The 23,660-nt window shown below is 43.4% G+C and overlaps 1 protein-coding gene across 1 annotated transcript; it reads left to right on the top strand.

The window, feature by feature from the left end:
• The first annotated feature begins 434 nt into the window (after positions 1-434).
• LOC138635215 (rap1 GTPase-GDP dissociation stimulator 1) lies at positions 435-22,415 on the top strand. The gene is made up of 14 exons (XM_069722587.1): positions 435-596; positions 10,089-10,193; positions 10,667-10,789; positions 11,472-11,597; positions 11,934-12,062; positions 12,577-12,702; positions 14,254-14,397; positions 15,372-15,503; positions 15,678-15,812; positions 16,733-16,858; positions 17,714-17,853; positions 17,961-18,087; positions 20,130-20,258; positions 21,967-22,415. The coding sequence occupies exons 1-14, from the start codon at positions 584-586 to the stop codon at positions 22,092-22,094; spliced, it is 1,683 nt and encodes a 560-aa protein (XP_069578688.1). The 5' UTR covers positions 435-583; the 3' UTR covers positions 22,095-22,415.
• Positions 22,416-23,660: the final 1,245 nt, after the last annotated feature.

The raw sequence follows: 23,660 nt of genomic DNA, 5'->3' as shown, positions 1-23,660 counted from the left end.
ACAGGCCACTGCTCTCTGTGGGTTCACAAAGGTTCTTCATGTCAGTGAGTTGGTTTTATTCAGACTTTGTCTTTTAATATAAACATTATTTGAATCCATCTTTCTGTAAAGTCTGGCTTTCAGGTTCTTCTCCTGAGTTAAAAACAAATAAGTTTCTGTGAATAATGAGCTATCATTAAAAAAAATTGTTTCAATAAAGCTTATGTTTTTATTGTAAATGTTTGGTTATCACATTCTTATAAAGAGCTTGGACATTAGATGTTATGAATTTGTGAATTGAGAGTGCAGGAGCAGCTGGGAACAGAGAGCCAATTAGCGGAGAAAGGAGGCGCATGCGCGGTGCAAGCAGGGAAGGGAGGGGGGGAGGAGAGAGAGAGCTGGGTGATGGGATTAAGGGAACGAGGCAAAGGAGGAGAGAGAAACACACCAAGAGAGACACAAAGTCGGGGTACACCTGACCTCAGGAAGGGAGGCACACAAACACACGCACGCACGCACGCATACACATACGCACGCACACATACACACACGTTGCTCACAGGCAGAGGCAGCGAGCCAGCCAGTAGAGAGCCGACCAGCAGCCATGACAGACACCGGTGAGTAGCTCCATGTTTATCCATCTTCTGAGTGTGTGTGTGTGTGAGAGAGAGAGAGAGAGAGATAACTAGGTAGATAAAAAGATGATTTAATGTTGGATAACACAGACACACACCACCTGTCAAAGAACTGTTTCCCATCAGTAAAACAAGGACTCCTCTTTTCTTTTTTCTTATTTTTTCTTATTGTACTGCATAAAATGTAAGATACTCCGGTGTGTTTTGGTGCAAGGCGTGAGGTTGCACCACTCCCCGGGCTCGGAGCAGAGCGTCCTGGGGACACTCACAGTGTGTAGCTGCAAACTATCCCGTCATGCATTACAAGCGGAGGCTCAACCATCAGCGCCAGCGCCGCCCCGTGTGGAGCTGTGCAGCCTCCTCGCTGCTCCTCGCTGCTCCTCCGAGGCGGCAGCGGCTCCTTTCATATCTGTGTGTGCGGCACGGACCAAAACAATTCAGATAATCTGCACAGCCTGTCCCCGATTAACCTCTCACCACACAGAGGCAGCATCACACATCTACCAGCTCGGAGACGTCCTGAGCATCAGTGAACAGATGTGCGTCTTTGGTCCTGCTGTTGCCGCGGGTTACATTGTGTACTTGTTGTGATGACCACCACTCGGCACGTGTGTGTGTGTGTGTGTGTGTGTGTGTGTGTGTGTGTGTGTGTGTGTGTGTGTGTGTGTGTGTGTGTGTGTGTGTGTGTGTGTGTGTGTGTGTGTGTGGGAACATGCAGCAGGGTTGAAGCAGCGGTAATAAGCACCCCGGGGACTCCCTGGCAGAACACCATGAGGCTGAAAAGGAAATTGCTGGGCTGCTCTCTAACACACGAACACGTGCACATGGTCACACACACACACACACACACACACACACACACACACACACACACACACACACACACACACACACACACACAGAGGAGGGCATGTGGGTTAGATCCTGACGTAGCTGGCTGGGTATCAGCCTGATAGGCCCCTCCACTCAGGCTATTTTCATTCGACTTTCAGGGGATTAGCTCAGGTGATTACCATCTGCAGGTCTCTCCTCGCTGTGTGTGTGTGTGTGTGTGTGTGTGTGTGTGTGTGTGTGTGTGTGTGTGTGTATGCGTGTGTATGTGTGTCATGCACTGTAATGTATGTTTAAGAAGAATGAAAAGCCTGCGCTGTGTGTGGTTTAAGAGTGTGTTTTATTAATATTGAAGATATTTCAGTTCAGATGGCTTCGATCAGGTGAACGGAAACTCATCACTTTATTGACATTATTGGACAAGTCTAGAAAAAAACAGCATTATTCTCGCTTGGGGGGTAGTTCAGGTCCTAGAGGAAGATTGTTGTCATGGCAAATAATATAGGTGTCGTGTATTGTTAAGGTGAGGCCATTAAAACACAGAGTTAAAGTTAAGGGAAGATTATGGACACTGAATGAATAAGACAACTGTTTGCTGCAGGCTTGTTTCTTTATGATCATACTGAATGTTCAACAACGATAGAAAAGCTGATGATCTTATCATTATGAATATTTTATTTAATCCTGCTTATTTACAATATGTAATCGGAGATCTCTCGAAGCCCTGAAAGAGTTTTTTTTTAAGACTACCAGCATTGTGTTGAAGCTACTGTATTCCTGAACTCCACTGGTGTATCGTAAAACATGTCATAGAAGCACTGCAGGTTAGTGCTAATCACAGACTGAATATAAAAGAGTTCGTAGCTTCAGGTCTGTAAAATGGTTCTGATCCAGAAGTGTCTTCAGCTGCAATACCAGCGAGTGCCACTAGAGGTCGGCTCCAAAAAGCCTCCGGCTCCATAGACTCCCATTCAACTTCTCTCATCAAATCCAAAGTGAATAAAATGTGTCCATCAGTTCTCTCGGTGTTGTTAGCTAAAGTCACTCCTTCTTCTTAGTTTTCTGGAGGTCCATCTGAAAATAATCCCTCATTCATTAGAAAAGAAGATTCAAGAAGACCTGTTTTTGGGGGCGTGTCTGTTTGATTGACAGGCCTGTGGTGCAGTCAGGTTACAGCTATCGGTGGGCGGGACGTAGTATCGTCAGGTTTCCGATCAGATCGGTCAGATCCACCGCTGGCTCCTCCCCCAGCTCGTCCAAATATGGTCACTTCCTGCTCCAAACCGCTCCGAACTAACAAAATGGTGACGGACAGAATTTGAACTGGAGTATTCATAATGTTTACAAACCAACGATGACATCACTGATGGGTGATGGTTGATGACATCACTGATGGTTGATAGTTGGTGTGAAGACATCCATAAAAACCTCACATCCTCTCTTTTTTTACAGTATGCAGAGTGTTTCCTTTAACTCTCAGTTGAAATGGACCAACACTCTTACTGTTCATATGAATATGGAGGGTCAGAGGTGATGCAAAATGTACTGAGGTAGCGCTGGGCAATAAAAATGATATTGTGATATTTTTAGGCTATATATCACAATATTGTGAAATATTCTCTAAACCACTTCAGAAATGCTTAATTGAACCCTTTGATGCATTAAAATATCACCAGTATGATAATTCTAGCAACATTCAACATACGTCTGCGTTCAAACATTCTTGTTTATATTCATTAGTGGCTTCTGTTGGAACAATTTTAAACTTGCACGTAAAAAGGATGAAATCACAACCAAGTTAAATTCAACAAAACAATATTTATTTAAACCAGCCGGGAAGTTGCCGTTGGGGATATCAACAGCAGTACTTCTTATTGTTACCGATGCCTAATACCGGGATAGGTTTGTTCCGTTTGTTCATTTGATCAGACGACATCATGCCAGTATCGATCTAGAACTGGAGCCCCGATGACATCGTTCACTTTCACAGAAGCTGAAATACTTCGACTGATCATTCATTTACATTTCATTTACGATTCACCGCCAACACCGTCGACTGAACTGACGCTGTCGGACTCCTGCAGGAACTTTGGGGGATCTTCTTTAGATTTTGCTTGGTAAGTTGGTCATTTTTGTCTGCTAATGTACTCTGTTAAAGTCCCTGACATTAACCTGGTAGGATAACTCGCTAACTAGTTATTTAATTTTTAATTTACCAGGCAGCATTGAAAAATATTTAACCTTCTAAAAGATGTTTACATGTGAATATTTAAATCTACGCTGTCGGAGAAGTAACAGTAACTCAATGACTTCTGTATGAATCCTTAATAACACAAGAAAACTGGCTCATATCACTGAAATGTTCAATTATTCAGAAATGTATTATTTCACACTGATTGTGTTATTTTGAAGTTGAGGTATTTGAACACGCAGAATTAAAACAGGTGACATTAAAAATATGCTCCTCGAAGTACAAACCGAACGCACCAAGAATCAGTTTACCTTCTTTACCTTAATGTGATATTCCATTCTTTTGTTTTGTAATATTTTCTGTGTTCACCTTTATTTTTGCCGACAGATTGGATCCTCCAGGACATCGATGACGCCAGACACTGATCGGTTCACACATGCGGATTAAAGCACCAGATTTATCTCACGGAGTTTGTAAATCTGGTGTTTGGTGAGACATTCCTGTGTGACATGGATGAATGCTGAGCATGCATATTAAAAACTTACATTGTTTTTCTTTTCAAATTGTTTTGAAAATTCTCCACATTAAACATAAATCCCACCTCCGTGTGGCTCGTCCATTTCCGTTTTGGAAAAGTGGTAATACAGGAAATACAAAGACTCGGAGGAAAAAGATGAGGCTGTTGGGAAGATCCACATTTTCCTCAGATGTCGGCTGTTATCGAAGTTATGAAGACAAACTCTACGTGGCTAAAATTACAATTATATTAACTTAACATCCAACCAAAACATGAACTTCCATGACCTCTGACCTTTCTGGAAACGTCAGCAAACACGTCACAACTCCGAATATCACAACAGGGCGTCGTTCATATGGACTTTTCTTTGTGCTCGGTAAACACGAGACAGGAAGAGAGGAGACGGGGAACAAACCGAATCTTAAAACAAGCACAGACCAAAACCAGGACAAACACTCTGCACCTGCTGACGCAAACCACCGATCCAACGTTTCTGTTCGCCCACGGCGTTCAGCTGCACACTGCACAGAATAAGATCTAAGATCGGTTTACATTAAAATGGTTTTCAGTCAACACACTTTATTTTGTTTGACTGTTTCCTCACATAAAACCCTTTCCAACTCAGGTGTTTCTGTGAATGACCTGCGGTATCCATGGAGACACTGGAGACGCATCAGTGCAGATCTGAAGTGCGCAAGTGAAGTTTGGAAGCCATTAATTAAAAGAAAAATGGGACTCAACCCAGTGGAAAAGATCCACGGAGTTCTGTAAAAACCTACGAAGAGTCCGTTAAAACTGTCCAAACATCGGCTGCAGAGCCGAGCTGGGAGACTTCCCTCCTTTAATTAAGATTTAAAAAAGAACAATGAAAAACACTTGATGGAGTCAGACTCAAAATACCAACACAGAACGATATCTGAACCCAGGAAACAATATCTGGAAATCAGATGTCAAAGTAATACTACGAAAATAATCCCCAACTCACAAATAATCCAAATAGATAAAGAAAAAAAACAAAGATATTTTAAACTGAAAAAACAGGAATCCAATTCATACATAAACTAGAATGCTACATTTTACTAGACAGAGAATTTCAATTAGCAAAATATCTGAGCCAAATAAAACCTATAAAATACAAACCCCGACTAAATATAGAATCAGTGATCACAGACTTGTTGAAACTGGTCACCATTAAAGACGAAGAAGAAACAGGAGATCTTGAAACTGAAATTCATTTTCTGAGAAGCTGCTCAAAATATAAATAAATTAGAGAAGACTTCTTGATAAAGTTCCTCCTGATAATGTCTTTAAAGACTGTCCTCCCAGAAGACTCACTGACACCTGCTGGGAGAGGACAGATTGACAATAGAAGATGTGTTTTGTCATTTTATCATTTATATTCTACTATTTATGTATAAGTTTATGCTTTGGCAACATGTTGAATCCAAACGTCGTGGCAATAAAGAGAATAGAACTGAATAAATGGTGTGAACATGATGTCGCCCTTCATCTCCACCATGAACAACACGAGTGTGTCAGTGTTTGAGTGAAGCAGAGTGGTGCTGGTGACAGATGGCTCACCAAGAGCACAATATTTTGTAATAAACGGAGGACTGGACGCAGATCAGAAGGTAAAAAGACAAATGTAATCTGTTTTAAAAAAGTTGGCTGTGGATCGCAGGACGATGCCGACGGGGAGGATCGTCAGAGCAGCGACTCGGTAGTGAGGAGGAGGCGGCAGGTGTGATGATTCCTGATGAGGAACAGGTGTGCAGAGACAGAGGGAGGTCACATGGGTCCAATCCCAAACCGGCCCGAGTACACCCTCTGAGGAAACTCCTAAAGAAGGTGGTGGTTCACTGAACAGCTGATGTGGTGTGCACATTTAAACACTGGATCCAAAAGCCGTCCCAACAATCCATTGTCCATTCATTGGAAATGGATGATTTCGTATCATTAATGCATCCACTAACTGGCTGCTTCCATCCTCTTTAAGGTAACTAAACATACTGTCGGAGCCTCTTTGTTCTTGTGTTTGGAGGGAGGAGAGGCTCTGCAGGCCGAAGGGGCGGAGTTATACAGCTTCCTGGGAGTGTCCATGAAACAGACACACCCAGGAGGGTCGTGTTCACACTGCAGGAAAATTTGATTTTTTTTTTCTCAAATCAGATCTTTAGGATTGACTGTCTGCACTATTGCTAAAGTAAAGATATCGGATTTGGCGTTTCTGGACATCACCAATTTATCGTGCATCGGTTGCTATGGTAACGGCGTACGCGCAGCTCCTAACACGGAAGTGGCAGCGGACCGTTTATTTCGGATTCTGTCCGTGGGCTGTCGTTGTCGTCTACAGCGGCAACATCTAGTGCTTCTGATAGCGCTCTGCTAGCGGCAGCAGAGATTCTGCTCACTCTGTCGCTCAGAAAATGACGTTATGACGCCAGGAATCTGATCCGAGCCGGCGGAGCGTCCGGACCAAGACGCATCGGCAAAAATCTGATTGGAATCACATTTCAAACCTCCTCCAGATGTGGTTTGGATCTGAATTGCAAAAATCGCATTTCATGTGTTTTTTTCTGCTGTTCAGACTTTCAAAAAAATCTATCTGGATTTGACAAAAATATGATTTGGGCAGGCAGTCTGAACACAGCCGTAGACGGGAGGACGTCAGGTGTAGTTAGGTCTCTTCAAACATGTGATTTCACACCCTGCGTTGGTGTGAAGGTTCTTCTCCAAACCAACTGCCCTCAAGAACCTCCCTCCCTGAGAACGGGATGAACACACGTTGGTTCTGTGTGGTTATTTCTAAGAGATATCATCTCCAAACTGTTCTGATTGGATCGATCTTCAGCTCTCAGGACTGAAGTTGTGTGTGAACCATCAATGTTTTAGAAGGTACAGCTTCTTCTTAGCATCATCTAATGAGTTTGGTCAGATATGAATGTAACTTGACTGGTTGGTGAGGCAGACAACCACTAGACGCTCATTATATTAAGTCAGAGATTTCTTTCGTGCTCCACCATCTTTCAGTGTTAACACACAAGATTCCATCAAATGCAGGTATTTATGAAGCAGGACGATCTGCCAGGGGTTCGATAAGTTTTGCAAAATGCTGTGACATCTGAGTAATCTACCTACTTACCGTCCTCATGGCCAAGGAGTTTGTCTCTTTTAGGGTCCCTGAATTCCTCAGTGTGAATCATCCCGTCTTCAGGTTCCTGCCTGACATGAAAATCACAAATCTTACGTTACATTTACACTTTAAGACAGTCAAACAGGATGATGGTGTTTTCTTTAGATACTATAGTGCTTTAACATTTAAAACCATCATAGAAAGAAAAAGAAATGGGCTTGGGATCATTTTGCTGTGTGAATATGATACTTACAATAGTTAACTGAATAACAAACAAGAACATGAAACATACTACTCTCAAAATAAAGGATCAAGGATGGTTTTCATAAATCCAGATGATTGACGTCCGTCGTTATTGATGAGGTGAAGGAGTGAGAGGAGAGAGATCACTCCCCAGTTATAAGGTGAGGACATGAACGTGTCCTTGGCTTGATTCCCGGCTGTCGGTTGTCTCAGCAGAACCAACCCTCGACGACGTTGGGGCGTCCTGACGGGATCTTTACCCCACATCCACAATCAGAGTCTGTCACACCTGAGAATCTCCCTGACTGCTTTGATTCCACGTTTCAACCATGTTTTATAATTATTTTTGTAATACATAAAAAGATATCAGGGTACCAAAACTCAATAACCCCTTTGTTTTTCCGTATCCGGTAACATAATGTGGAGCATCAAGACACAAATAAACAACAACTAATGTGTGATAGTGATATTTGATAGTGAGTATATATTACGTAAGACAAGTGACAGTAACAATGGAAGTTCTGCATATTTTATTCTCCAATCATTTTTTCGTCAAAACTATGATAGATTTTTTTTATATTTGTTTTTAAACCAGAAGAAACAGTTTCTCACTGCTGAACAACTTTTATTTTGTTTTCCAGAAACAACGATGTGTCATCTGCATAATGACACAAATTTATGACCTTCATCTACTGGAGATAAACCGCTGTGTTCCTCATCAGTGAACGTGTTCAGTCTTTCGTTTATTATCTGTGTAACTTCTGACGGCATCGTTCATTTCAGTCTCTCCGATCTTCCTCACACGGCTCCTGTGTTTTTCTGAGGTTTTAAGGAAACAGTTCTGTCAGACGTGTCAGATTCACAGAGCTGAACAGGTTTTGGTGAAACACGCAGGGGTTGGATTACCATCCATCATTAACTCTTCCATTTTCCATTTCATTGTGTCTTGATCGAACATATGCATCCTCAGTTTTCTCTTCATGTAAGCTCTAATTTATGTTTTTATTTCTCGGGTCTCCGGTTTGGTGACAGTTTTTTTCCGAGAGGGATATTTGTGATATCTATAATACCATTTAAATGTTTTTCTTTCTTTCTGTTGGCACTCCAACTTATCTCTATAAGCACACGCCTCCAGTGTCTGTCCACGGTCTTTTTTCAGTCCCAGAGTTTTATGTTGGTCGACTCGGTCCACAGGGACTCGTTGTCTGGTGAAGCCAGGCGGGTTGGATCATTAATCCAAGTATACATTCATTTGTCTTTGTGATTTACTCTCCATCTATCAGTGATGATCCATCTTAAGAAAGTCCAACATCACAGCTCAAGTTAACAGCTCAAGGTCTCAGTGTTTGATTCAATTACTTAGAAAGATGAGTTTTTTCGTCCCAATAATGACATTAAAACACGCTCCAGTGTAATATTGTGATTATACAACAAGTTACCAACTAAATAAAACATATCATCTAAATGTGTTCATATTGGAGCAACTCACTCTCGACATATACAACTTTTTATTAGTGGGATCTCCGTTTCCATGGCAATACGAGGTATGACTAACAACTGGAAAACAATCAGTGGCGTCAGTAGACTCTTATATAACATACGTAATGTTTACTACTCCAGGAAGTAGTCCGGCCCTTAGCAACCACCTAGCAACAGAGAGGATTTCTAGTCTCCAACTGAATAAATACAGAACATAGAAACACTAAACTGATCAGCTAGTTCAGTCTGGTTGGAACAAAGATATCTGATGAACAAAGATATCTGATGAACAAAGATATCTGAGGAACAAAGATATCTGATGAACAAAGATATCTGATGAACTAAGATATCTGATGAACAAAGATATCTGATGAACTAAGATATCTGATGAACAAAGATATCTGATGAACAAAGATATCTGATGAACAAAGATACCTGATGAACAAAGATATCTGATGAACAAAGATATCTGAAGAACAAAGATATCCATGTTCTCATGTGTTTTTAACATGTTAGCTCCGTGTCATGTGTTCAAACCAAACCGGTCCAGCTAGCCTCCTCTAGGATTGTAAGTGCGTGACTATCCATGGTGTTACGGTACGGGTGCTCAGAGCGACCAAAAAGGACCAAAAGAGACCCGACTTCACCAAATGGGTCATTTAATAGAACTATAACAAGTAGAAACTACATTATATTATATATTATATATTATATGAAATTCTATTCTAATTCTATATTCCATTGAGAAGGAGGAGTGATATTTCTAGTGATGAGCAGGATGTGATGTCATGATGATTTGAGTAAATTGACTAATTAGATCTCTGGGTCAGAACTACTTGTTGTATAATTTGGGTTTTATGGTATAGCTATTAATATAAGATGGATATGTTTAGTTTAACTACTGCTCACACACAAACTAACTGTTTTTTGTTCCTGTTTTATATTGTTGATTTACCTCAGATTTAATATTCAAGCATGTGTTTCTGAAAGGTGTTAAAGAAGAGATGTAAAGCTGGTATATTATTATTTGTCGTTGTTGTTGTGGCCTGTCTGTGACTTATGTTTGTGCGTGTTTCTCAGACTCTCTAAGCGAGGCATTAAAGGCCATCAGCGTGAGCACAGAGCTGATTGAGGAAGAGCTCAAGCCTCATTTGGACACAGTGTTGGCTTCGCTGCTGGAAAAGAGTAAGTTACGTAACACACCTGCACACACACACACACACACACACACACACACACACACACACACACACACACACACACACACACACACACACACACACACACACACACACACACACACACACACACACACACACTCAAGCAGTCACGCTTTTAACCCCTTCATTTCCTGCAGACTAACTCCCCCTAACCACTATTCCCTATTTAACCTAAACCTCAACTCAAAAAGTTCTCTACATCCTCGTGGAGTTTGACTGAGCAGGTGGTGTGAAGGTGGTGTAGTTGTCCTGTCATACTGTCAGCTTTAGTCTGTGACAGTGGCAGCGGAGAAGAGATGGAGGAGGGAAAATGTCTGTGACATCACTGCTTGTTAAAGTCTGAGCCAGACACGGATTCACCTGAAGTCCCATCAGGGATTTCGTGTGTGAACTGACCTCCTGTATTTCTGGTGTGTGTGTGTGTGTGTGTGTCCTTAGAGAAAGATGCTGCCGTGGAGGTTGTGCGGAGCGGGATCCTCCCCACGCTGGCTCTGGCCCTGCGGACTAGAAGCAGTCTGAGCTGCCAGGTGGCTCTGGTGGTGGCGGAGATGGCCCGAGAAGGTACAACACCGCTGCTGTGTGTTAGTAATATCATTAATAATATCAAACACACATGCTGTTTCATGAATCACTTCACACATGATGAGCCTTTTGGGGGCAATTAGAGTAGGAATATAATTGTCTTTCATTTGCCCCCTCGACTGATTTCAGCAGAAGACGGGTGCCGCTCTTTTTAAAAAAAACAAACAATAACACTTTAATGCTTAATTATAGAGAAATGTTGAGTGTAAAAAAAAAGTGTGCAGCATGTGATGTGAAGCCAGACTCAGGATCTGATCCCACCTACGTAATGCATTGTGGCTTTAAATAGCTCCGGTTCAACCAGATATAGATGATATAAATCTAAAAATAGGAACATTTGTCACAGTGTTGACCTGAAAACTGTTTTTCTTTTTAAAGCCGTTATGTGTAGAATTATTCTGATTGAAGAGACATTAGTGAGTCCAAATCGGTGGTCCGTGTGCTGCTTCGAACCTTCTCCTGCTGCTGCATCCACGTTACGCTCATGTGGGGGGCAGCAGGTTTATATTGTGCACACGGTGAGTGACTGAGACATCGTGCTGCTTCTACACCTTCTGCTGCCGTGATGGAGGAAGACTCTCTGACACCACGCCGCCACACAGCTCCAACAGGGAAGCAGCAGCGTTCAGGAGGTGACGTGTCGTCCCTGTGTGTGTTGCAGCTGCGGTCCGGGATCCGTGCATCGAGGCCGGCCTGGTGAAGGTGCTGGTGCCCCATCTGAACAGCAACAACCAGGAGATGCTGCTGAACACCGGCAGGGCCATCGGACGCATCTGCTTCGACAACTGTGAGTGCGGTCTGACAGTGAGGATGATGAAGAGTGTGATGATGAGGCAGAGGCTGCGTTGTGTTGAAGCTTACAGAGAGCGACAGACAGAGAGTCAGTGTGCAGGTTCAAACAGGCACCAGATATGTGACTGAAAAAAACCTGATTCGTTTTCACCATCACTTTACGTATTGTATGGAAGAATCATCTCTACATCACTTACGTGTAAACATCAACCAGCGTGAGGTCATCATTGGTTTGTGAACGTTATGAAGCCTCCAGTTCATGTTCTGATCTCATATATTCCTCACTTTCTCACTGAATCCCTCCCCTCTCTCTGTCCTACCTGTTCACCAGCGTACCAGCAGGACCAGTTGGTCCAGAGCGGTGTGATCCCCAGACTGGTGACCATCATGAGGGAGTATCCAGAGAACGACCCGCTGGTCAACGTGTGCCTGCTGGCCCTCTGTAACCTGGCTGACATGGGTGAGTGCTCTGTTTGTCGTAGTAGTGATTTATTAGTAATTAGCTCTCGTTTGAGTGACTCAGTGTTTAGACTCGTCCCTCACAGCTGCAGGGTAACCCGGGTGATTCTTGGTCATCCGTGTGTTGCGTTCTCCATCCTTCTGGCTGAGTCACATAAACACAGTCTGAACTGCTGACAGGTCCAAAGGTGCAGTATATGCTGACGAGCACCTTTATCATCTCGTGGCACCACATCAGGCCGCTGTAGTTTTAAAACTGTGACAGCCGAATCAGAGAGAAGAAGAATAAAAGAAGTCCAGATCCGACTTCAGTGTTTCCTGACCTGTAAAACAGATGAACCACAGCTGGTTCCAGAAGAAAGTTGACTGACTGTAATGAAGAAGAGAGGAGCTGCAGTGTTAATGTAGATGTAGGTAGGTAGGTAGGTATGGTATATACTTTATTAATCCCCGAGTCAGACGTACTGTGTGATCACTTCAACACCGTTTATAGTTAAAGATCTCTGTGTTTGCAGACTCTGCTCGGGAGGCGCTGGCCGAGCTGGACGTCGCCGACGTTCTGACCACTCAGCTGAAACGGGCTCCTGACGCTGAGCGCCGACACGTCATCCTGGAAATACTGGGCTCACTGGGAGAGAGCGGTAAGATGTGCAGGATGCTGCAGGAAGGAGGTTAGAAAAGTTACTGATGAAGAGAAGAATCACTGGGAGATTTTTCGACTGTTTACACGGAGGTCACTGACCCTGCAGAGCAGCCCATAAACAACAGCAGGCCGGAGCAGGAGAGTTTAAACCACAGACCGGATATAAAAGAGTTCGTAGCTTCAGGTCTGTAAAATGGTTCTGATCCAGAAGTGTCTTCAGCTGCAATACCAGCGAGTGCCACTAGAGGTCGGCTCCAAAAAGCCTCCGGCTCCATAGACTCCCATTCAACTTCTCTCATCAAATCCAAAGTGAATAAAATGTGTCCATCAGTTATCTCGGTGTTGTTAGCTAAAGTCACTCCTTCTTATTAGTTTTCTGGAGGTCCATCTGAAAATAATCCCTCATTCATTAGAAAAGAAGATTCAAGAAGACCTGTTTTTGGGGGCGTGTCTGTTTGATTGACAGGCCTGTGGTGCAGTCAGGTTACAGCTATCGGTGGGCGGGACGTAGTATCGTCAGGTTTCCGATCAGATCGGTCAGATCCACCGCTGGCTCCTCCCCCAGCTCGTCCAAATATGGTCACTTCCTGCTTCAAATTATCACATCACCGTGATCTGACACTTTATTGTGAAAAACTTTGATCAGTGCAGCGTCCTCACTGAGGCGAGAGGTGTATGATTATATCACAAACACTGAGGATAGATGGATGTGAAGGATCTTAAACATCAGCGGTCGTCCGCGAACTAAAAGAAGATTCTTAGAATTGTTACGTTTTCTAAGAATTTCCCCTTAAAGTTCAGAGTAGATCCTTTTAAAGATAAAAAGTCATTCACAAAACATATTAACCAGTAAGAGAGCTCCTCAGGTGGGTGAAAAACTTTACGGAGCAGGGAGGAGGACTTTTAATTGGATGAAGAATTTCTTAATCAGAGGAGAAAACTGCTGAAGTCCAGCGAGTTCAGATAAACATTCTTCAGACTCTGAATGAGGTTCATGAAAGTCTCCAGATTCTGTCTGCAGGATGATGTTTGTGGTGGATCTCATCATAGACGCTCACTTCTCAACTCAATAACACAGACATGAAAGTGCTGAAGATATTTGCTGAGTGTAGAAATGACTGTCTTCTGTTCAACCTTCATCAGCAGCGATCACACAAACACAAACACTTTCACAACCTCTACTGACACGCAGTTCATTTTATGTCCACTGGAGGTCACTGTTCATTCTGTGATCATTATCACCATTATCATCTGTTCGTTTGATCAACAGATCACATCTTTTAAAAGGATGTGTCACCTAGCAACGGGGTCGACCACACCTCCTCACTGATATCAGGGTTTCTGTCCTTTTATTTGCTCTGAGAAGTTTTCCTAAATCCCTCCCAAGATATGACTCCTAGTTCAAAATGTTCAGGCTCCGTTCGCAGCTCTCTCCAGGAGGACTGTTTCTCATGATGCTGTACATTTACAACATCACACTAAAACGTGCACATGAGCTGTTGCTAACGATTGAAGTGTTGAGGCTCACCTGGACGTGCTGTTCCACCAGACACACTGAAGCTGCAGTTCGCAGAGTCCGGAGTCCCGGAGGCTCTATCGGAGATGATCCGTTGTCTGCAGGGAGGTTCGGACCCCCACGACCTCTGCAGCATCAAGATCGCCTCCAACCTCATCGTGTCCCTGCTTTTAGGAGGTGAGCGATGACGGACATCTTTAGATGTGGATGTGGAAACACACCAGGCTCATTCAGAGCCAGATGTTCATCAACATGAGTAAATCTCCTCAGCGTTTATGTACTTTGGCTCCCCACGCAGATAAAATCTCTCCGTTTGGTAAATCCGATATTAGAACACCTTTTTTCATTCCTTTAATTGTGAGCACATGTCGGCTGAGTTGCTCTGTGTGCAGCCAGTGATGCTATCAATATCTACTGATGTGAGGTGTTTGTGGAACATCGGTAAATTGTTTGAAACAACCGAGTCACACACTTCCCCTCTAAACCGCATGAAAACTTCAGACTCGTTTTTTTAATTTTCTTTTTGTTCAAATTAATGGTGTAAAATTGGTAGTGAAGAAAGTAAACCGTTCGGTAAGATGTATGAAAGTCAGTATCAAACATTTCTGCAACGTCATCCATCCCTGTTCAACACCCTGTTGACGGTTTATATCCCACATCTGTCTCAAATATTTAAACCAGTCGGGATATGACGTGTTTACCTCATCCAGGAATGTGACGTCAGTGCTGCTGGTTGTGTTGGATTGTAACGTTAAAAGTGTGTGTGTGTGTATGTGTGCGTGCGCGCGTGTGTGTGTGTGTGTGTGTGTGTGTGTGTGTGTGTGTGCGTGTCTGTGTGTGTGCGTGTGTGTGTGTGCGCGTGTGTGTGTGTGCGTGTGTGTGTGCGTGTCTGTGTGTGTGCGTGTGTGCGCGTGTGCGTGTGTGTGCGTGTGTGTGCGTGTGTGTGTGCGTGCGTATGTGTGTGTGTGTGTGCGTGCGTGTGTGCGTGCGTGTGTGTGTGTGTGTGTGTGTGCGTGCGTGTGTGTGTGCGTGCGTTGTGTGTGTGTGTGCGTGTGTGTGTGTGTGTGTGCGTGCGTGCGTGTGTATGTGTGTGTGCGTGCGTGTGTGCGTGTGTGCGTGTGTGTGTGTGTGCATGCGTGTGTGTGTGTCAGACGAGTCGATGCAGAAGTGTTTCGGTGAGGGATCCGGTCTGGTGTACCAGGACGTCCTGTCCTGGCTGCAGAGCTCCAACACCCAGCTGCAGCTGTCGGGAGCCCTCGCTATCGCCAACTTCGCCCGGAACGGTGAGACAAACCGAACGCAGACATCTCAGTGACATCACCTCTACGTCCCCAACATCTGCACTTCCTGTCAGCACTTTGAAGCTCGTTGGCATCTCCAGCAGCAGCATAGAAACGGCTCAAAAACACACGTGCCTCTCAGCAGATGTTTTCCAAATGTCCTGCTGTGTCTCTCAGACAGTAACTGTGTGAAGATGCTGGACCGCGGCGTGGTGCCTCACATCCTCACCCTGCTGGAGCAGCACGTGGACGAAGGAGACGTGTCCGTTCAGCATGCTGGACTGAGCGCGCTCAGAAACCTCGCCATTCCGGGTACTGTTTGTTTGTTTGTTTGTTTACTTGGATCCCCATCAGCAGCTGCTTTTCCAGCTGTCTTTATAATTTTACACGGTGAAAAAACACCTTATAGAACAAAGAACAGAGAAAAACCACAAACACAAGAAAAAACAAATCGACCATGATCAACTAAAATAAATATCATCATTTAATATAAAATGCCTATAAGACGCTTACATACCCAGAATGCTTAACTGAGATTTCTTCATTAGGTTGTGCTTTTTTAGCATTTTCTTTAAACTATATATATATTGGTTTGTTATGAAATGTGATTTGAATGGAAACTCCATTCTTGCATTTCTCTGTAAATCCCCGTCCATTGAGCTGATGTCGTCTTGGATGTCGGTAACGTGAAACAACCTCCAGCGGCGTGACGAGTTAAATATTTGTGAGCGTCGGCATTAAACCATCAATTGTTCATGTGTTCAAAGCAAAACACAAATAAATCACTGAAGTTTGAACACTGGGAGCTGTTAGAGGCGTTTAGTGTGTGTGTGTGTGTGTGTGTGTGTGTGTGTGTGTGTGTGTGTGTGTGTGTGTGTGTGTGTGTGTGTGTGTGTGTGTGTGTGTGTGTGTGTGTGTGTGTGTGTGTGTGTTCATCACCAGGAAACATCCTCACAAACCTTCTGAAAAATAACTCCAAGAAGTTTCACTGTCAGCAAAATACAGGACAGCGGTCAACCAGGAAGAAACATGTTTCTAAAAGTCAACATGGTTTTATTTAGATTCAAAAGGACAGGGAGGTTCAAATATACCTTTTTTAACCCATACAGTACACACACACACACACACACACACACACACACACACACACACACACACACACACACACACACACACACACACACACACACACACACACACCTGTAAAGTGAACCTGCATGTGTGTCTTGCAGCCACCAACAAAGTGCGGATGCTGGAGGACGGAGTGACGGAGAGGATAAAGACTCTGCTGCGCTCCGACATGCCTCCAGTTCAGTTTAAACTGCTCGGGACGCTGCGCATGATGGTGGATGGACAAGGTGAGCAGAACCGTCGCAGGACTTTAAACATCCAGGCATGAAACTTAATGCATGCCGTGATTAATTACAGTCTCCAGTTGTGATTCCTTCTGTGTCACGTGGCGCTACTATCACACAATATTTTTTTATTTGGGCTCAGAAATTCAGTCGTTCTTCCAGAAGATATCTAATGGACCACTAACTGTTGTTACATGGAGGCAGGTTTAAGTAACCAAGACCTTTACTGACGAGGAGCACGAGCACTGTGACCCGAACAGAACCAGAGACACGGAGCCGGCGGGACAGGATCCAAAGAACAAAGCATCACATGGAGCTCAACTTCCATTTGAGCTGAAACAGACACGAAAGCTGCCATTAGAACAGGAAATAACTGAAGCATTCGAATGCATCACCTGCCAACATATCTGCTGCTTTAATTATTGTACCCAGAAATCAACATGTTTTCATGTGTCTGCTCAGTCCTGAGAGAAGTGTCCACGGGCCTCCAGCATCAGAGAGGTCAGAGAGAGGAAGGACAGGTCAGGAACGTTGGTGTCATCGTTGAATGGTTTATTATCAGGCTGCGGAGAGGGGGGGTTAGAGGGGGGGGTGATCGGTCTCCTGTTCGTTATGGGTTACCTTTACATTTTTTAAATTCCCCCCGGCTCCGTTGGACACCAAACCGCATATTTCCTGGATGAGTCCACCGGTCTTATGGTCAGTAACATAAATCCACTTGATTATTCTATTTCTCCTGGAGACGCGTCCTCATCACAAGCTGGACCTGTTTAAAGTTGTCTCCAGCGTTTCCTCTGTGATTTGGATGTTTAGTGTTGACGTGTTTGTTCCTCCTCTCTGCTGTTCTGCGTGCTGCAGAGGAGGCGGCGCTGGTTCTGGGCCGAGACGCCGTGCTGCTGGCTCGGATCATGGAGTGGTGTGAAGCCAAAGACCACGCGGGAGTGCGAGGAGAAGCCTGCCGCCTGCTGGCCGCTCTCATCCGACACAGCCGCAGCCCGGTGAGCCGCCCGGTGATGAGCCGACCGCTTTCAGCTGAAGACCGAGTGTCTCTCTTCGTGCTCGTCATACTTCATTTAATGGCAGTCTGATTTCCTCTCGCTGACAGGAAGTTGTTCGCGCGGTAGCCAAAGCAGATGGGGTTCGGCACCTTATCTCCATGGCAACGAGCGAGCACGTCATCATGCAGAATGAGGCTCTGGTTGCCCTGGCGATAGCGTCTGCCATTGACATCGGTAAGGCACTTTCAGAGTTCCTGCAGAGTTTGACTGCAGCTGATACACTTGCACGTGTCCGTCCGAGGTTGAAGTTTGTCCATTGACAGCCTAACTTTGGGCTTTTATTGCGCCTTTTTTACAGTCACGTCACGAGTGTCGTCGTTATTAACTCGACTAACGTTCAGCTTCTCTTCTGCCTCGTCTGTTCTGCTGTGCTGCCTCTGTGAGAAACACAGATACACAGAAAGCTAACAGAAGAGCAGCAGCACAGAAACTAGCACGACTTCCAGTGACAGAAAAATGCATGAATGACTCTCATAATGAGCTGAAACTAAACCGGTTCACATGAACATGGTGTTTTGATTCATTCCCAAGATGGCGGTCAGTGAAAGACTAGTAGGCAATGGGCAACTCTGAAAAACAGCAAATATGATATGATTGCTGTGTTTTTGCAACTTAAGCGTAGACTACTGTGGTGTTTCTAACTTCTGCAGAATCTGCTGTCTGACCTTTGAAAGAGTCCTCTGGGCTGCTGAGAAGTTCTCAGCATTGATTGGCTACTACTCATGGGGTGCAACCAATCAGATAGAGCTGTGGGCGGGACATTGCTCAACACCCCTGAGTGGATACCGATATTCGGAGTTGGCCAGGCTGATAATCTGTCGACCCCCTAATCCTAAACCTAAGAAGTAGCACCATAATGTGACCCAGAGATGACAGAGTTTTACCACCTCAGAGATCCTTGATGCTCTGACAGATTGTAGACAGTATTTCACCACAAAGAGGAAGCTGAAACGCAGCTGTTCTCTGGATGTGGCCCGGAGCTCATCTGGTGAGTTTGAGGTGGAAACCTGTCTCGACTCTCCGCTGCTTCAGCACTAAAAAAAAAAAGTCCATTTGGTTTGTTGTCCACAGCTGGTGGATTCGTCTGTTGCCGTCATGCTGCTATTCCGTAACATACACATCTATGTTGTTTTATCAGAATCAGAATCAGAACCAGTTTATTGGCCAGGTAGGTTTACACATATAAGGAATTTAACTCCGGTCGTAACTTCACTCTCAGCGTGAAAAAAACTAAAACCAGACAGACATAAATAGACATATAAAACATGAATAGACATATTTGCATGTTACTAAACTCCCCGACCACCCTCACGGACAGTCAAGTTTTATTCCATATTTGCCTGACTGTGATTATTTGAGCTGATTACAATCATTTAGCAGAATCATCAGAATAGTTTCCATTCATTTTTATCATTATTTTCAGCGCTTGATGTTTGACTGATTTTTTTTTTGTATACTTCAAAAATGGATTTGGATATTTAAGTTATCTTTTATGTCATATCAGAAAGCCTAAAGGGCAAACATATTTATATATATGTATGCGTAGTGACTCTTCTTCCTCATAAGCTCTGTTATTAAACGAGGATTAGTTTCATATTGTAACAGTGGCATCACGTCCACGGTGAGTTTGAGCTGTTTGAGGTTTGTGGAAAGCTCCATGCTAACGTGCTATACGAGAAATTAAATTCTAATTAATCTTTTGCACTTTCTTTTGATCAAACAAGGCAGCTAATGAGAAGCAGCTGATGATGACATAAAGAAAATAAATCATGCACCATGTTTGTCTTTAATTCCATTAATGACGACTTGGAGGGGAGAAGATGAGCAGCTGCGTGAATGTTGGCCGAGTCCACCGGAGGCTCACCAGCCTCTGTTTTTAGACTGAGATTATAAATACGATACCCAGCAGGCTGAGTTCCACTGTGGTGATGATGCAGGAGCAAAGAACACAAAGAGGAACGCAAAATGCTTCTTTGTATTTTATCAAGAGAACACTGAAGCATTGCATGGAAACACTCATGACCGTGTTTTTTAGGATTTAAACTACTGATAGAAACGACGTTTAAACCCAATGTGCTACAACAAGAGAAACACCAGGACCCCTTTAAACTTCTGAGTTGTCGCTGTATTGCAAGATTTTGATATGACATGTTTGAATAGAAATGATGTAAATGTGTGTGTTTACCGACGTGTTTGTATGTTTGTGAACACTGCAGAGTCTATGAAGGATCCGTTCAGAGAGTCGGAGCTGTTGCCGATGCTGAAGAAGATGTTGGAGGATCCTGTGGGAGCCGTGGAGGTCAAGTTCAGTGCTTTAGGTCTCATCTGCAGCCTGGCCAACTCCAGTAAGTGTTTGATTTTACAGCAACTCAGAAATCACTGAGATTTTGTTCTAAAGCAAATTTCTGCTGTCATGAGAGGACAAAAGACAAATGTGCAACAAGAACACCGAGCTCAAAATCATAAACATTTCCGTGTGGTTACACAGCAGCTGGGGGACATTTATTCTTAATCAAGATGGTACAGTGCAGAGTTGGACCGAAGATCTCGGTTTCTTTGGCACCCAAACAAATCTTTCCTTGTATTGAAGCATTTTGAGAAGGCGAAGTGACCCTCCAACCTCCAGCAGTTAGAGGAGCTAAAAAAACAACCTGAGTACGAAAAGAAAATAGACTAAAGACAACACTAATATAAATGTTTTATGAAAAATATTTGCTCATTTTGAATTTGATGGCAGCAACACGCCTCAACAAAGTTAGGACAGTGTCGTGTTTACCACTGTGTTGCATCACTTCTTCTTTTAACAACAGAGTTTTCCACTTCACCTCAGTCCATCTTCAATGATCTCGGTCCAGAGAAGGCGGCGGTGTTTCTGGATCATGTTTCTATCTGGTTTCTTCTTTGGAGAGTTTTAACCTGCATTTGTGGACGCAGCGATGAACTGTGTTCACAGACGATGGTTTTCACAAGTGTTCCTGAGCCCATGCAGTGATTTCCACTCCAGAATAGTGTGTTTTTAATGCAGTGCTGCCTGAGGGCCCGAAGATCACCACCATCCAATATTGGTTTCCAGCCTTGTCCCTTGTGTTCAGAGATTTCTCCAGATTCTCTGAATCTTTTAATGATATTATGAACCGTAGACGATGAAATCCACTAATTCTTTGTAGTTTTACGTTGAGGAACATTATTCTTAGATTGTTGCACTATTTTCCAACACAGTCTTTCACACAGTGGTGAACCTCTCCCCATCTTCACTGCTGAGAGACTCTGCCTCTCTGAAATCATCTTTTATACCCAATCATGTTACTGATCTGTTGCCATGGTAACCTCATTAGATGTGAGATGTTCCACCAGGTGTTTTTTTTTTAGCTTTACACAACGTTTCCAGTCTTTTGTTGACCCTGTCATAACTTTTTTGAGATGTGTTGCTGCCAACAAATTCAAAATAAGCACACATTTTTCATAAAAGAGGAACATTTCTCCATTTCAACATTCGGTTTGTTGTCTTTGGTCTATTTTAAATTAAATATGAGTTTATGTGATTTGCAAATCATTGCATTCTGTTTTTATTTACATTTTACACAGCGTCCCAACTTCCCAAAGCTGATGTTACAAACTGGACAAAATTAGGCAAAAAGCAGACATGAAGTCATTTCTGCTGAAGGGTGTAATAGGAGCCTCTGGGGTTGAGGGTGTGGGTACTCTTTCCACAGAATAATATTTCAGCTATTGATGTTTTTGTTGAATAAATGGAAAAAAAAGCAGATAGGACAAAGTACAGTGACTAAACTGTGACTTGGAAAACAGTCCTACCAGGGTGTCGGCAAAAATGCATTAACTCAGTTGAGTTCGGTCCTGACTGCACATCTGTCTCTTTTGTTATGTTCCTCATTTTAAAGGAGACGTGGAGCTGACACACAATCCACACATGTACACAACACAGTCACACACAGTCACACACAGCCGCCGACGCTCACACAATACCCTTCCCACCACTCCTGTAACCGGTCTGATGCTCTTCTGTCTCGGTCTTTTCGTCCTTACCTGCTGCAGGTGTGATGAAGGAGGAGTTGAACTCTGTGGATATGAAGGAGAGCCTCAGTAAACTGACAGATCACAGCAGCAGTAAACTCGCCTCGCAGGCCAGCTCCATACTGACCCTTCTGGGCGACGCCAGCTAGACCGGCAGCTCCGGAGGATCTCGGCTGCTGTGCGGATGAATCCAGCTTCTTCAGTGTCAGACTTTTAATGATTTTTAGTTGTGTTGTTGTGTGTGTTGTCTGTGCTCTCATCAGGTTTTTGTGTCATCGCCTCCTTTGAAACTTTTATTTTTGACAGAAGAGGTATTTTGTGATTTATTCTTGAGATGCATGATGGTACAAATACTGATGAGTGACATTTTATGACCATTTGAAATACTCGAACTGCTTCGTCAACAGTTTTTACTCTTCATTTCTATGATTGTTGTACAGATGAAATAAAAAGCCACACCATCTGCTCCAGATGCAGATTTATGATGCAGTGTGTTCACACACAATCCAGTCAACAACATCTTTTGTTGAGCTGTTATTGTCTTGCTTTATGGTGATTGGCGAAGCTCTTTCAGAGTAATGGGACCAGTGATGTTAATGGCCGAGTGTTGTCACTTGTCACCACACCACCACTTTATGTCACTTTATGTGACATTTAACAAAGGCACTAAAAGAAAAGGTCATGTGGAGAACATGTCAAATGTCCAGATGTCTCAGTAACCCAGCAGGTATTCGTTGTGTTATGTTGCTCTGGATCGACGTGATGTGTTGATGGACAGATGGACTGAAGTCAACTTCTTTGGGCTCCACTAGTGGAGGAAAATCTCAAAGCATCCAAACACTCGAAGCTCCCGATGCAATTAATTTATTAGAAACGATGATTAGGAGCAAAGTGCTCCAAACGTCACTGATGTTGTTGTTAATAAATAAACTGCATCGGGAGCTTTGAGTGTGAATTACTTACCTTCCAATCATGAATTAAATGGCCTCAGCTGCCGCGTGGAAATTTGACAGAGTCCCACTCTGTAGTCTCACACGGCTGCCTACATTACTAAACCAGAGGATTTTCCCTTTTATGTAAATTTTAATTGCAGTTCATTTGTAGTAAACCGGAGTTGCTGAAAATAGCAACAAGACACAAGCATGAACAAAATAAACCTTGTGTGGAAACAAACTGTAAATACGCCTGGATCTGCACTAAGACCGTTTAGAAGATCAAATAAAACTTAAATGCTAAAAACGAATCTGTAAGTACCAGTTCAGTTTCAAGTATTTCATAAAAGTTTAGAAATTTTCTACAATATTATTCATATTATTATTGAAAATGCACAGAGAATATTTAAACAAACAGACTGACCTCTCTATGAGGTGAATAATGTGTCCCTCCGTTGGTTCAGCTCTCATCTTATTTGTGAAAATAAGCACGAAAGTTTGAAAGAACATTTTCACAAAATACGTGACAAAGTTTTAGGACTGTGCAGCAATATTGTTTGACTTAAAGTGGTTTGAATGAAGTTTGACTGACAGATTGGTGATATCAGTGAATGTACTGCGGTTTACTTCCTGTATCTTCTTTCTGACGTATTTCTGACTGAAACCTGGTCGAGACGACCAAAACCTTCTCCCATCGCCACAATCTTTGTTTTATAAGCAGCTCGTTGACCTCCGTCAAAGCACTTTAAACCCGACGGCCCTGTGTGTAGATCCCCGCCATCC

The sequence above is a fragment of the Brachyistius frenatus genome, unplaced genomic scaffold (genome assembly GCF_029030835.1).
Source record: "Brachyistius frenatus isolate BFR_SWC_R1_liver_20210118 unplaced genomic scaffold, ASM2903083v1 Contig_296, whole genome shotgun sequence".
NCBI classification, from domain to species: domain Eukaryota; kingdom Metazoa; phylum Chordata; class Actinopteri; family Embiotocidae; genus Brachyistius; species Brachyistius frenatus.
This window is presented reverse-complemented; position numbering and strand designations above follow the sequence as displayed.